The sequence below is a fragment of the Felis catus genome, chromosome A2 (assembly GCF_018350175.1).
Source record: "Felis catus isolate Fca126 chromosome A2, F.catus_Fca126_mat1.0, whole genome shotgun sequence".
Classification (NCBI taxonomy): Eukaryota; Metazoa; Chordata; class Mammalia; order Carnivora; family Felidae; genus Felis; species Felis catus.
Genome location: NC_058369.1, coordinates 18,403,388 through 18,415,446, shown reverse-complemented (window position 1 = coordinate 18,415,446; position 12,059 = coordinate 18,403,388). Strand labels below are relative to the sequence as shown.

Genomic DNA, 12,059 nt, shown 5'->3' with positions numbered 1-12,059 from the left:
GAGTCTCGTTAACAGGGCTACAAAGTAACTGGAGCATAGTCTGCTGAGGAGAATTGGGCTGCAGGTGGGGACGCAGAGCCTCCTGTCCTGTCCTGTCCCCGGGTAGAGAGTGGGACTGGCTGTGTACTAGTGTCCTCAGGTCCCAGGATGCAGAGCATAACTGACGCAGGAAAATAAGTCAACCAAATAAGAGTTTGTCCACAAAATGCAGATTTTAGAGTGTTTCCCAGGTAGTGGGACTAGAGGTAGATAGACAATGAAGTATAGACGTGTCAGTGGGAGAACCTAGGTGGTAGCTGCATGAGTATTTGTTGTAAAGTTCGTTCAACTTTTCTTTATGTTTGAAATTTTCAAAATAAAATATTGGGGGGAAAAGTTTTCTGGGACCTGTTTTGGCATTTAGCTTAAATTTTTATGGCACCAGCTAGAATTTGGATACTGACAGCCATTTCTACATAGTTGCTGCAGCCCTCCCGTCTGTGCATAGAGCCCTTCCTCGCCTGGTCTGGGGCCAGAGTTAGCCAGGCGACTTCTCTCCAGCCTGAACATCTTGGTGCTCAGAACAAGACCCTGGGTCCCCTGCCGCTGTGGCCTGTTGTTCACTTCCTTCCTTCTGCAGTTAGTTTTTGAGTGCTTTCCTATGTTTTAGCCTGTTGCATAAAAGGGATTGCTGGGTTACTCTGACTTCTTTCTCTGAGTTTAATGTATTAAAGGCCATTTTTGTGTTTTGTGCTCAGAGCTCTGAACATGTCCGAGTTTGTGTGTGACCTGTCAGCAAGGCCTTATGTGTACGACCTCATTGCCGTGTCTAATCATTATGGAGCCATGGGGGTTGGCCACTGTAAGTACTGGCATCTGCTTCCTCCGAGATGTTGAAATGCCCTCAGCCAGTCTCTCACCAGCCTCTTCCTGTGTGCCACGCACTGCCCTAAGTACTTTATTTACACAGCACCTCACGCCTCCAGTGTCAAGGTTTCAGGTTTGGTCCAAACTGCTGCTTCTCCATTCTGTCTTTTTTTTTCTTTTTCTTTTTTTGTCTTTGTATTCTTGAATCCGATAATCCCACCTCTGGGAATCTATCCTGAGGAAAGTACTTGACATTGGGAAAAAGCTTTATGCACAAAGATATTCACCTGTTTATAACAGTGAAAAATTCGTATCAGGATTGCTGACCCACAGTTGGCACTGCTGTCCACACACTTGATGGAAGAGTGTACAGCCGTTGCAAAATAAAATTAATGATCACGGGGAAATGCCTGTGATGTGTTCAGCCTGCGTCATTGCAGGAACTAGTGCCACAATTACGTTAAAGCAAAACGAGGAAACCTTCCCTTTGCTCTACTTTATTTTCCAAAATGTCTGGAATGTGTAGGTTTACTTTTATAATGAAAAGACTTATATTTTGTTGTTTGTGGAAGGGTGTTAGTGATGTTGAAGTCAAGAGCTGGGTTTCCTCCTGTTTCTGCTGCATCTGCACCATGCCAACTGCCACTACACCCAACGTTAGGACCCTAGAGATGACACCATGGGAGATATCAGTTCCTTTTATATTCACAGCAGATTACAGAACTGCCCTAAGCCCCAGTCTTCTCCCCTGTACGGGTAAGCTTTTTCTGTTGGTCCAACAGTCTGCTTTCCTGCCCCTCCTTTTTTACTGTATAACCTCATGGCTGGGACGGCTGCTCAGTGTCCAGCCCTCATGTCTACATTCCAGGCCATCAGAAGAAGAGGAAAAGGGGCACAACCTTCCCCTTTAAGCCAGCTTCCCAGAAATCTCCCTTAACTCCTCTACGTACATCTCATTGGCTATAACTGGGCACATGGCTACATCTAGCTGTAGGAGAGGCTGGGAAATAAAAACCGCGCCTGTTTGAAAATTGGGGTTGACTGGAATGGCTATCGGTGACCTCTGATCACATCATACCCTGCAACACTTCCTGCAACTTTTTTCCTCCCCAAACTAATTTTGGTATCTGTGTTCATAAATGTCAAATGAATTTACCTTAAAAAAATGATACTTTTAAGTGCTATTTTAGTATATAAACATACCACTTGAGCAACTTTCTTAGCCTCCGTATCCTTCAGTGTTCTCATCCATAAGCTCAGGCTGGTGGTGTGTGAACCCACATTGGGTCCACAGTTGGAACTCCAGGATCGAGAACCACCATTGTTGCTGTTACGCCAAGCATGGACAGTGGGAACAGGCCCTCGGCACCTTTTCCTTATGTTCTTTGCCCCCACTTTGTGCAGGCACTCTGATAAGGAGTAGCTAAACGGCTGGCCCAAAGTCACGCGGCAGTTGGAGACTAGTAACCAGTCCTCCGTTAGAGTCTGTCATTTCATAGAGTCTGGGAATTGGTCATTGCTGCTGGGATTGCTGTTGTAAACACATCCTGCTGGGGAATAGTATAAAATCAAGACAGGAAGTGTTGGCTGTGGTAAATGCTTAGATCACCGTGAGGCATTGTTATCCAGCCACCAACTTGGACTCAGATTGATCTTTCTCTGAAACTGTGAGTCATCTTGTCCACATCCCAGCTCTGCAAACCCAGTGTCCCTCACTGGGATTACCCCAGAGGCTCTAAGAGGCCGGAAGAGGCAGTAGTAGCCATCTCCCTGAACCAAGTGGGGGAGAGCGATTTTTGCTTAAATCTTAAAAGTATCAGCTTCTTTTATGGGTCCCTTGGCTATGGTTTAACAGCCATCCTGAAGATTAATACTGGGTTTCTCTATTTTTTTGGATTAGTTTCCCCAAATTACAGGTTTAAAAAAAAATTTTTTTTTTTTTTTTACATTTATTTATTTTTGAGAGACAAAGCATGAGGCGGAGAGGGGCAAAGAGAGAGGGAGACACAGAATCTAAAGCAGGCTCCAGGCTGTGAGCTGTCAGCAAAGGGCCCGACATGGGACTCAAACTCGTGAACCATGAGATCATGACCTGAGCCGAAGTCAGATGCTTAACTGACTGAGCCACCCAGGCACCCCTATTATTATTTTTTTTAATAAAAAATTGCTTAATGTTTTAATTTTGAGAGAGAGTACAAGTAGTGTGGGGAGGGGGCGGGGTGGAGGAGAGACAGATAGACAAACAGACAGAAGCAGGCTCTAGGCTCTTGAGCTGTCCACACTCAGCCTGATGCAGGGCTTGAACCCATCATGACCTGAGCTGAAGTCAGAAGCTTAACCAACTGAGCCACCCAGATACCCTCCAAAATTACAGTTTAAAGCCTTGGTCCCTGATGACTCCGTTTTTACCCTTTCAGAGCCTTTTTGAGAAAGAATAGATTTCAAAAAAAGTAGTTGACTTTTGGTTGTTACCTATAAATTTAATTTCAGGGTCTTTGTTTTGTTTTATTCATTTTTTTTAAATACAATTTATTGTCAAGTTAGCTAACATACAGAGTATACAGTGTGCTCTCGGTTTCGGGGATAGATTCCCATGATTCATCACTTACATACAACACCCAGTGCTCATCCCAACAAGTGCCCTCCTTGATGCCCATCACCCACTTTCCCTCCCTTCCCCCCCCCCCCCACACACCCCATCAACCCTCAGTTTGTTGTTTATATTTAAGAGTCTCTTACGGCTTGCCTCTCTCTGTAACTTATTTTTTCCTTCCCTTCCCCCATGGTCTTCTGTTAAGTTTCTTAAATTCCACATATGAGTGAGAACATTGTTTCATTTTTTTAGAGTTTTATTGTTCAGTGCAATAAACTAGCCAGATTAGTTCTCTGGTGATTGCTAGAGGTATTTTCTTGTTGACTTGGCAGACACCGCATACGCGAAGAACAAACTGAACGGGAAATGGTATTATTTTGATGATAGCAATGTGTCCCTGGCCTCCGAGGATCAGATAGTGGTGAGTAGGCTCTAATACTTGGTTCCTCATCTTACCTTTATGGGTAGAGTCTCCTGGGCTGGTTGGTTATTTGGTCATCCTGATGTGACAGTGGGAGCTGGGTGTGGTGGAGAAAGAATTGACTGCCATTCCTTCTGGGACGCTTCCTAAATGAGAAGCTGGACTCTCGTCTGGGTTCTATCATAGGGCACTGGCCTTTCCCCACTCTGGGCACAGTCACCTTCATGGTTGCCTCTGTGCATGGATGCATAGGGCACAATGGCAGATGCCTGAGAGTGGGTTTTGAACAGTGAGAGAAAAGCTGGGGAGAATGGGTGGTAATTCCAACCAGTGAATGAACTTTTCCCCTCTTGTGTTTTAGACAAAAGCAGCTTACGTGCTATTTTACCAACGTCGAGATGATGAATTTTATAAGACACCTTCACTCATCAGTTTTTCTGGATCCTCTGAGGGAGGGACGAGCCCAAGCAGCTCACAGCAGGGCATGGGGGACGATGAGGCTTGCAGCATGGACACCAACTGATGCTGTCTCCGTGACTCTGCCACCCCACAGCACCAGTGTAATCCCCCAGGAGAACAGCTTTGACACTCTGGAGACTTCTAGTCTAAAAACCAGATGAGGAAATTCCCTTTTATGAGCAGAAGGAAAAAAAAAAAGACCCTGTTTGCTCAGAAGGGTTATGTCAAGAGGCTGAATTATTTTTCTTTTTATGCAGGTGGTGAGAAATTTCTTGTAAGGCCTGTGGAGCTGCAAAGTAGGGGGTGGGGGGTGCACAGTGGAGTAAGTCCTGTGAATTCCAAAGAATGGAGAGGAACAGTAATGGAGTATGGTGGCCGTGAAGACAGACATGCAGGAGGCTGCCCTGAGCTCCTGGATTTCTTATTCTGGTGCTGATTAGTGGTCACCCCAGCAGTCTGCCCGCAGTAAACCAAGCCTCAAGTTCACTTGATACTGTCCCCTTCTCCCTTGCTGTGCACTGAGATGGGTTTGTAATTCCCTCAAAATTAGCCACTGAAGCCCGTTTCTGTGTCCCTTTGAGCCATCTTGGAATTTCCATCTTTCTTCCCCCTAATGAAATGAAAAGAATTGGTGTTGGGGTCTCCTGCCCTGCAATCTCGTGTGGAACCTAGCAGTTCTGTTATGTCCCTCACCATCCTTGATGAATTGAGACCGTTGGATACGGTGTGGAGCTTTTATTAGATCTCACTTAAAAGAAGTCGGTTCACAAAACTGCTGGGTACGGTGGCCCATCCGGTTTCTCTCCATGTCAGCTGGAGAACAGGAACCTTTCCCTTCTTGCCAACTTTGGTAAGAAATGAGATCGCCCCTGCAGCGGCTTCTGGGCGGTCCTTCCCCCCCCCCCGCCCCCCTCCACACCCCGCCCCCCAACCCCAGGCCATCCCGCCCGCAGTCCTCATTGGGCTCGCTGGGTGGGGGAGGGAGGCGGGGATCCCGCTAGCTCGCTTCCCCTCTGAGCCCCATGGGTTTAAAGAACTAGGTGGTCGTCCCGGCATTCTTGTCTGACCTTTAACCTTGGAGCGGGAGCGCCGTTCTCGTGCACGCGCGGCGACCGTTGGCCGGGGTGGCGGTGTGGCGGCGTTGCTGGGTGAGGACGTGGCTGCGGACCTTCGCCCAAGGGCCGGCTGCGGGCTGCTGGCGAGGGCCGAGGGGGCCGCGGAGATGACTGGACGGGCGGCAGGGGCGGGCGGGCCGGGAGCCGGGGGAGGCGGGTCCGGGCGTCCCTGGGGCTCCCGGCAGATTGCAGGTTCCTCCCGAGAACCAAGGGCCACACCCGCCGCACGGGAGGAAGGCCCCCCTCCCCCGGCCCCCCACACCTGGAGTGTGGGTTACTGTGGCCTCTGCCCTGTGGCGTGGATCAAGCTCCAGGAGATGCGCCTTTCAGGGGTGGTTTGCAACTTCATCTGTAACGTTATACTCATGATGCTCTGTGCATTTACAATGTATTACATAATAAAGACGTGGTCGCTTTTAGGGGAAATGTCTGAAAAACTGAGAAGATGCAGAAAGGAGCTGACTGCAGCCATTGACCGAGCCTTTGAAGGTGTCAGTCATTCCCAGGAGTGCTCAGACCAGCAGAGGCTGGAGCAGGATACCGCGCCGCCGCTCTCCTTCCCCCTCCCTGTGCACCGGCTCCTCTGCAGGAGGCACCCGCTGGCAGCCTGCTCCTCCTCCCCGGCTCCTTTTGCTCCAGTCCCTTGTGCTTCTGAGACAGAGAGCCCTGCCTTTGCTCCAAACCATGCCCCAATGAATGCAAAGCCACATGCTTTATGCGCGAAAAGAAAACCTCTGACCAGTAAGGAAAACGTATTGCTGCATTCCTCCGTTTGGGCACCCGAAAGACAGTTTTGGAGAGCTGCGGGAGATGGGGAGAACTGGAGAAAAGACAGCCTAAGGTGATTCCAGTTTGCCAGTGTAAAAAGTTACAGTTAGGGGGATCGCATTTCTGAAAATGTCTGAAGTCCCTAAATCGAATTTGTAGCACTGCCTTGCCTCCCCTCTAGGACCATCAGACTAGTCCTAGAAACTGCCTTGCAGGTCCCACAGGGATAGTGAATGTTAGAGAACCTGATTTCTAAAATGCTTTATTTTTTATGCTGCAGAAACAATGTCCATACTAGGGACAGGCTGAATGGATACTTCCTGCCTTCATCCTTGTTTTTGCTCCCTTCACCCACACCCCACCCCACCCCACCGGTTTTTTAGGCCATCACTGGGTTAAGATGTCCCCTAGACCTTTTTTTCTCCCTGGTAGTTTTAAAGTTTATTTATTTAAGTAATCTCTACACCCAACGTGGGGTTTGAACTCACCACCCTGAGACCAAGAGTCACATGCTCTTCTGACTGAGCCAGTCAGGCACCCTTCTCCCTGGTAGGTTTAAACTGCCTGGTTTTAGGTACCTTGCTTTGGAGAAAGGATGACCATATGGGATGAAACTTCAGGGTCCTGCCATCTTGGCTTCCATGGAGGCAGAGAAAGAAGAAGCCATTTAGTTGATTCAATTCTACAAATGTTATATGGGCATTCATACTCATTAATGCACTATCTGTGATGCCTGTGAGTCATTAGGATGTTGTTATTAGTCAACTTCACTGATTTAGCAGTTTCCAGTTGTCCTGTATACATAGCACAGGAGCTGATTTAAGGTTGCCAGTGTATTTTTGTTTTTAAGATTATCTAACACTGAGTTCCCCACGATATTTTCTTGAAAGAGGCTCTAATCCTCCACCTTTTCTTCTTCCTCCTCCTCCTCCTCCTCCTCTTCTTCTTCTTCTTCTTCTTCTTCTTCTTCTTCTTCTTCTTTTTTTTCCTACCTGGGGGTTGCAGGAAAGATATGGAGAAAGATTTGAAGGTTGACTCAAACATGCCACTCAGCAATTCTAGCCAAGAGGTCACAAAGGATCTGCTTGATATGATCGGTGAGTACAGAGGGCAGGTCTGTCCTCTCCTCAGGATAGGTCCTCCTTGCAGGCTCCTGAGTCAGCAGGTGTCTTTAAAACAAAACAAAACAGCAAAAAACCACTGTCTTAGTTCTCATTCATCTACATGGTAGATTTGTTTTGCCAGGGCAGGCTCTATGCATAGAGCCCTCATGGAGCCGATAGCCTGATGGGTCATTTCATAAATGTCTGGTTACAGTGAAACCCTGGACAGAAGGGACAGTGGCTCCCCAGGACTTGGTGGTTGAGCTTAGATCTGGAGACAAGAACATAGGCAAAGATGGGTCAGGGTGGAGTGGGTAGATAACATAAGATTAGAAGGAAAGATCTCCAAAGCTCCCCTGTAATTCCAGTACCCAAAGAAAGCTACTGTTAACATAGTGCTATACATCCGGTCAGAGGTTTTTTTTCTACACACACATCTGTACATTGTGTGAACTGTGCATGACCTAATTTATTTATTTTGGTATGTTCTATTTCTAAATGACTGACACTGCACAGTGGACCAACAGCCCCTAATTAAGGCATGCATAGCCTTGGGGGCTGCCTGAAGCTCTTGTCTCTGGAAGGGTCTCCAGGTTGTGGGGATGAAAGGGAGGCCCGGTGGGAGGATACCCACTTTAGGCCAAAGAGCAAGACCCCTGCCAGCCCACTATGTGAGAGGACAGAGTCTCCTCCAGTAGTCCCAGGAGGGGAGCTGAAGTCACCTGCCTCGGCTCCCCATCTTTCACACCCTTGCCAGCCCCGGGAAGCATTTGGATTCCCCAAAAGACTCGCATTTTTTTCACACTATGTCTGGTCATGCCTGCAGGTCAGGGAGTTCCCTGAGATCCAAGACAAGCCTGTGCATCTCTGTGTCCTCCCACTTACACCTTCCTTGGGGACTGGCAGGTAGTTGGGCTTAATAAATGTGGAGCTGGGAGGGAGGGCATCGAGACCATCTAAAAATTAGGCACCTACTGTAGCAGCCTGCCCACCTCAGGGCGGGAATGCCAGGCTTGGCACAGTCCCTGAAGAGTGAGTGCCCATTTGTGGCTTTTAACTTGTGCCTGAAATGGCTTTGGGAGCCTCTCACTGGAATTGTAATGCTGGATGTTCTTATTTTTAAGACCATGCAAGCATCCGAGCTATTGAAGAACTGGCTGGGAAGCTAGAATTTGAAAATGCGCTGAGCCGTGTGTGTGGCCACTGCGGAGGCTCGCCCTTCAGGGAGGAGGCCTGGGCTCTGCTCTCCGATGAGAGCCCTCAGAAGGCCTCAGATGCAGAGCCTGGCAGCCTCAAGCAGGCTTTTGATGATCACAGTATCGTCGAGACTGTGCTGGACTTGGAAGAGGACTACAATTTGATGGCCTCTTTTAAATACCAAATTGAGTAAGGACGGCTTTGGTTCTTTCCAGCAGGAGGCTGTCTCTCAGGCAGTGATCAGTGTCACTGTGGGCTGGCAGAATCTGGGTTACCACACCCTCTTTAACTTCTAGTTGTGTCCCTTTTTGATCTGAAAGCCCCCCTTTTTTTTTTCTGTTGCTTTGAAATGTTTCTTACTGTTGACTTGTTTTTCACTTTTCTTGACATCTCAAATGTGTCTTTGATTGACGTTGAATACATCCGGTACCCAAGGCGGGTATGGGTTGTGGGCCTCTGCTGTGTCTCCTGGTATTATTTTCCCATGGGCCCCTGAATAAGTAAGTACTGGGGCCACAACCAGGGTGAGCTTTGAGCATCCCCTGGGACCAGCCCTCAGGCCAGCACAGCCTACACAGACTTGTGGCCCCAGGCCCTCTGCCACCCTTGCACACTTTCCACACAGGGCTGCCTGTTCTCTGCATGGGCTCCATGCTCTCCTTCTGTCTAGACCAACCTCTCATCAGTGCCCCCCAGCCCTGCCCCTGTTCAGCTTGAAGGCCTCTACAGAGACCTCATGGTTATGTTGGAGAGGCTGGTCCCCTCCCGACAGGACATTCCCATGAGGCCTCCCCACCACACTCTGCACATCAGACCTCTGGGCCCTCAGCCAAGGGCAATGGGATGAAAAGGTAAGCATAGGTCCTGCCCATGGGCCAATGCCCCACCTTCATGCATCCCACTCCAGGCTTGGAGACCCTGGAGGCCACAGAGAATCCCTGTAGCAATGACCCTGCTAGGGCAAGATGGGCAGGGAGTGAAGGAGGAGCCAGCCCACTGCTCCTCTGAGGTCAGCATAGCAGCAAAAGCCTAACAGGGCTGGCACTAGCCACACTCCTGGAAAGAAAGGACAAGGACATCATCAGAAATTATTTTGGCAGATGTCTTAAAACCATGATGTTCTTTTGGGACACATAAGCTATTGGGCAAGATTTGATGCCCAGAAACTGAGTCTCAGGGAAGTGCCTGCCTTCTGGGCTCATATGGGAAGGATGGGGATGAGGAGGCTGGCACAGGGGCTGTTGTAAGACCCAAAGCCCAAACAACCCAGAGAACCGGGAAGGAAGGCCCGTGGCCAAGGGCCCCCCTCTGACAGGCCATCTTTTAGGCTAGAGACCTCAGCATAGGGCAGGCTGCAGAGCTGGTGACACAGGTCTGGTGATTCCTGCGAGCTCTCAGGTGGAGACTGCATGCCCACCCCTTAGCAGAGCAAATGGCACCACTAGCCTCTGGCCACTTCATGAGATGGGCCTCCCCTGCCAAGGCAGCCACCACCACTGCCCCGCGGGGGGCAGAGGGCAGGACAAGGTTAACCAGAGGACATTCAGTCCCTGTAGGGAATGGCACCCTCAATAAGCACTCACCGCTTGTGGAGTTAGGGACCAGTTTCTTCTCCCTTAGCCAAAAGGACAGGAGCAAATGAAAATAATGCTCACAGCATCCTCAGCTGTACTGCTCAGGTGAAGAACGGCTGTGTGCATGGAGAGAGGTCTACTTGGGATCCAAAAAAGCCAGGGCTCAACACAGTGTAGTTCAGATATGAAGTGTTGATGTGGATTGTCTCCCATAGAGAAGGCGGAGCTTAATCCACTCTGTTTCCCATCACTACCCCTTGAGGCCAGGCTAGACTCAGTGAGTCCCTTCCAAGGAACAGAGCAGGGAAAAAGAAAAACAGATTTCTATGCAGAAGCCTGACAGCACTTAAGCACGTGATGAAGGTGACACCACCAGTGACGTCATGTGGCTGACCCTTCCACCCCCACAGGGAGCAATGAGAAGGGTGCTCCACCTCTACCGTGTTCTTACCAAAGCCCCTCATCCCCAGTCTAATCATACACTAAATGTCAGACAAACCCAGACTGGGGCACGTTCTGCAGGATGCCTGGCCAGCACTCCAGATTGTCAAGGTCATGAAGAACAAGGAAAGACTTGAAACCTGTCACAGACCAGTGAAGACACTCTGACTACAACACAGTGTGGTATCCCGGATTACATCCTGGAACAGAAAGAAGACATTAATGGAAAAACTGGGGAAGTCTAAATAAAGGCTGGAGTTCATGTATTAGTTTCTTAGCTTTGACAAATATGCCTCAGTTATGTAAGGTGTTAACATTAGGGGAAACTGGGTGAAGGGTAGATAGAAACTGTCTTTGCAACTTTCCTGTAAATCTAAAGTTATTCCAAAACTTAAAATGTATTTATTTTTTGAAAGTGCAATTGATCCCAAGTTTGTATAAATGTGTGCGAGCACAGCATATACAGGACATTGTTATGGAAGGCAAGGGGTTTTTGTCTTGTTTTTTCTTGTCCATATTTTCTAATTTTTCTGCAGTGGACATGTATGTCTTCTTAAGACCCCCAACTCCACCAGCCAGCTGAGGGTATCCCTCACCAGCTAACTGCCCACAGCTGACCTTCACAGTTCCCAGAAACTGGAGCAGAAACCGGACCCACAGTGGGAGGACTTACAGGGCCTTGGCAGGAGAGTCGCCTGATCCCCGGTACCAGAAGCTCTAGGTCTCCATTCACGCTCCCCCAGTGTCTTTGTACAGGGAGTGGTTTCTGGGAATGGGGGCCTCGCTCCAACCTGAGAAGATTGCAGAGAGAGGACTTTCTGCCTGTGGAGGAGACTGTGGTCCTTGAGAACAAGGCTCAGCATGGGTGGGGGAGACCCAGCTCTCCATGCCCCCAGACAGATACACCACTGTTTTAGCTAAACCTTTCTGTAAAACTTCAAATTTGCCAGAGGGGTAATTCACCCTGAATCCTTGGATGAGGAGCTTTTCCTCACTATAGGAACACAGCTTGTTCAGTTAAAGCAGGTGAGCCCTGAGCCTCTGGCTCTCCAGTCCCAGATTAGCAGGAGCAGCCATATGGTCATTTCCCTTGTGACATGGACTCCTGTCTCTGCATCCCTGGCTTCCTGAGTGTCCTAAGGAGACCCTCCTGCCTTTGTCATCTGCTTTACTGGGCAGATGTGTGCTTATCTGCACACAGCAGGGGTTTGGGGAATGGGTCTCTAGAGACTTAGCTAGAAGGGGAAAAGGAGTCTAGAATATTTCCTTGGGTTTGCAGGGGGCTGGGACCAACAACTTCTTGAGACAATGATAGTCCTATTTGAGAAACTAAAAATGTTTTACGTCATTTGGTTCTCTCCCCCGCAGCTCATCTTGGCAAACTAAACAATCACTGAATTGTTTCCGTGGAAACACCAAACTGTGCTTTGGATTAGCAGAATCAAAATAGAAACAAGGCAACCTCAAGAATAAATAGGAGCTTTGGAACCTACTAGTTGCAAACTGCAAATTCAAGCCACAGCACAAGGCACGTGAGAAGCT

The 12,059-nt window shown here is 48.8% G+C and overlaps 2 protein-coding genes across 6 annotated transcripts in view; both read left to right on the top strand.

Annotated features, from left to right (window-relative positions):
* USP4 (ubiquitin specific peptidase 4) overlaps positions 1 to 4,974 on the top strand; it is a 48,751-nt gene extending 43,777 nt beyond the window's left edge. For 2 of the 3 annotated variants that reach the window (XM_003982222.6, XM_003982221.6), the window contains 3 exons: positions 738 to 841; positions 3,772 to 3,860; positions 4,222 to 4,974. In XM_003982222.6, coding sequence (XP_003982271.1) covers positions 738 to 841; positions 3,772 to 3,860; positions 4,222 to 4,383 — 355 coding nt within the window. In that variant the 3' untranslated portion in view covers positions 4,384 to 4,974. Of the gene's footprint in view, positions 1 to 737; positions 842 to 1,418; positions 1,603 to 3,771; positions 3,861 to 4,221 lie in introns of those variants that run through there. The other variant, XR_002150977.3, reaches the window with a different exon arrangement.
* Positions 4,975 to 5,222: 248 nt separating this feature from the next.
* On the top strand, positions 5,223 to 10,998 carry CA2H3orf62 (chromosome A2 C3orf62 homolog). 3 transcript variants are annotated; one of them, XM_045050121.1, is made up of 4 exons: positions 5,223 to 5,467; positions 5,855 to 6,275; positions 7,208 to 7,299; positions 8,430 to 8,957. In XM_045050121.1, exons 2-4 carry the CDS (start codon positions 5,860 to 5,862, stop codon positions 8,693 to 8,695), a joined length of 774 nt encoding a protein of 257 aa, XP_044906056.1. In that variant the 5' UTR covers positions 5,223 to 5,467; positions 5,855 to 5,859; the 3' UTR covers positions 8,696 to 8,957. The 3 variants fall into 3 exon arrangements, with proteins under 3 accessions (XP_044906056.1, XP_023104550.1, XP_003982269.3); XM_023248782.2 differs by lacking the exon at positions 8,430 to 8,957 and adding an exon at positions 10,599 to 10,998 and having other exon boundaries at positions 5,223 to 6,275; XM_003982220.6 differs by having other exon boundaries at positions 5,223 to 6,275; positions 8,430 to 10,998.
* Positions 10,999 to 12,059: the final 1,061 nt, after the last annotated feature.

What these genes read in the sequence shown, in the direction of transcription:
- CA2H3orf62 (XM_003982220.6), top strand. Translation starts at nt 5,542, where the DNA reads ATGACTGGACGGGCGGCAGGGGCGGGCGGGCCGGGAGCCGGGGGAGGC. An exon ending in TGGAGAAAAGACAGCCTAAG is followed by an intron (nt 6,276 to 7,207) that starts GTGATTCCAGTT and finishes TGGGGGTTGCAG; the next exon opens with GAAAGATATGGAGAAAGATT. An exon ending in GGATCTGCTTGATATGATCG is followed by an intron (nt 7,300 to 8,429) that starts GTGAGTACAGAG and finishes CTTATTTTTAAG; the next exon opens with ACCATGCAAGCATCCGAGCT.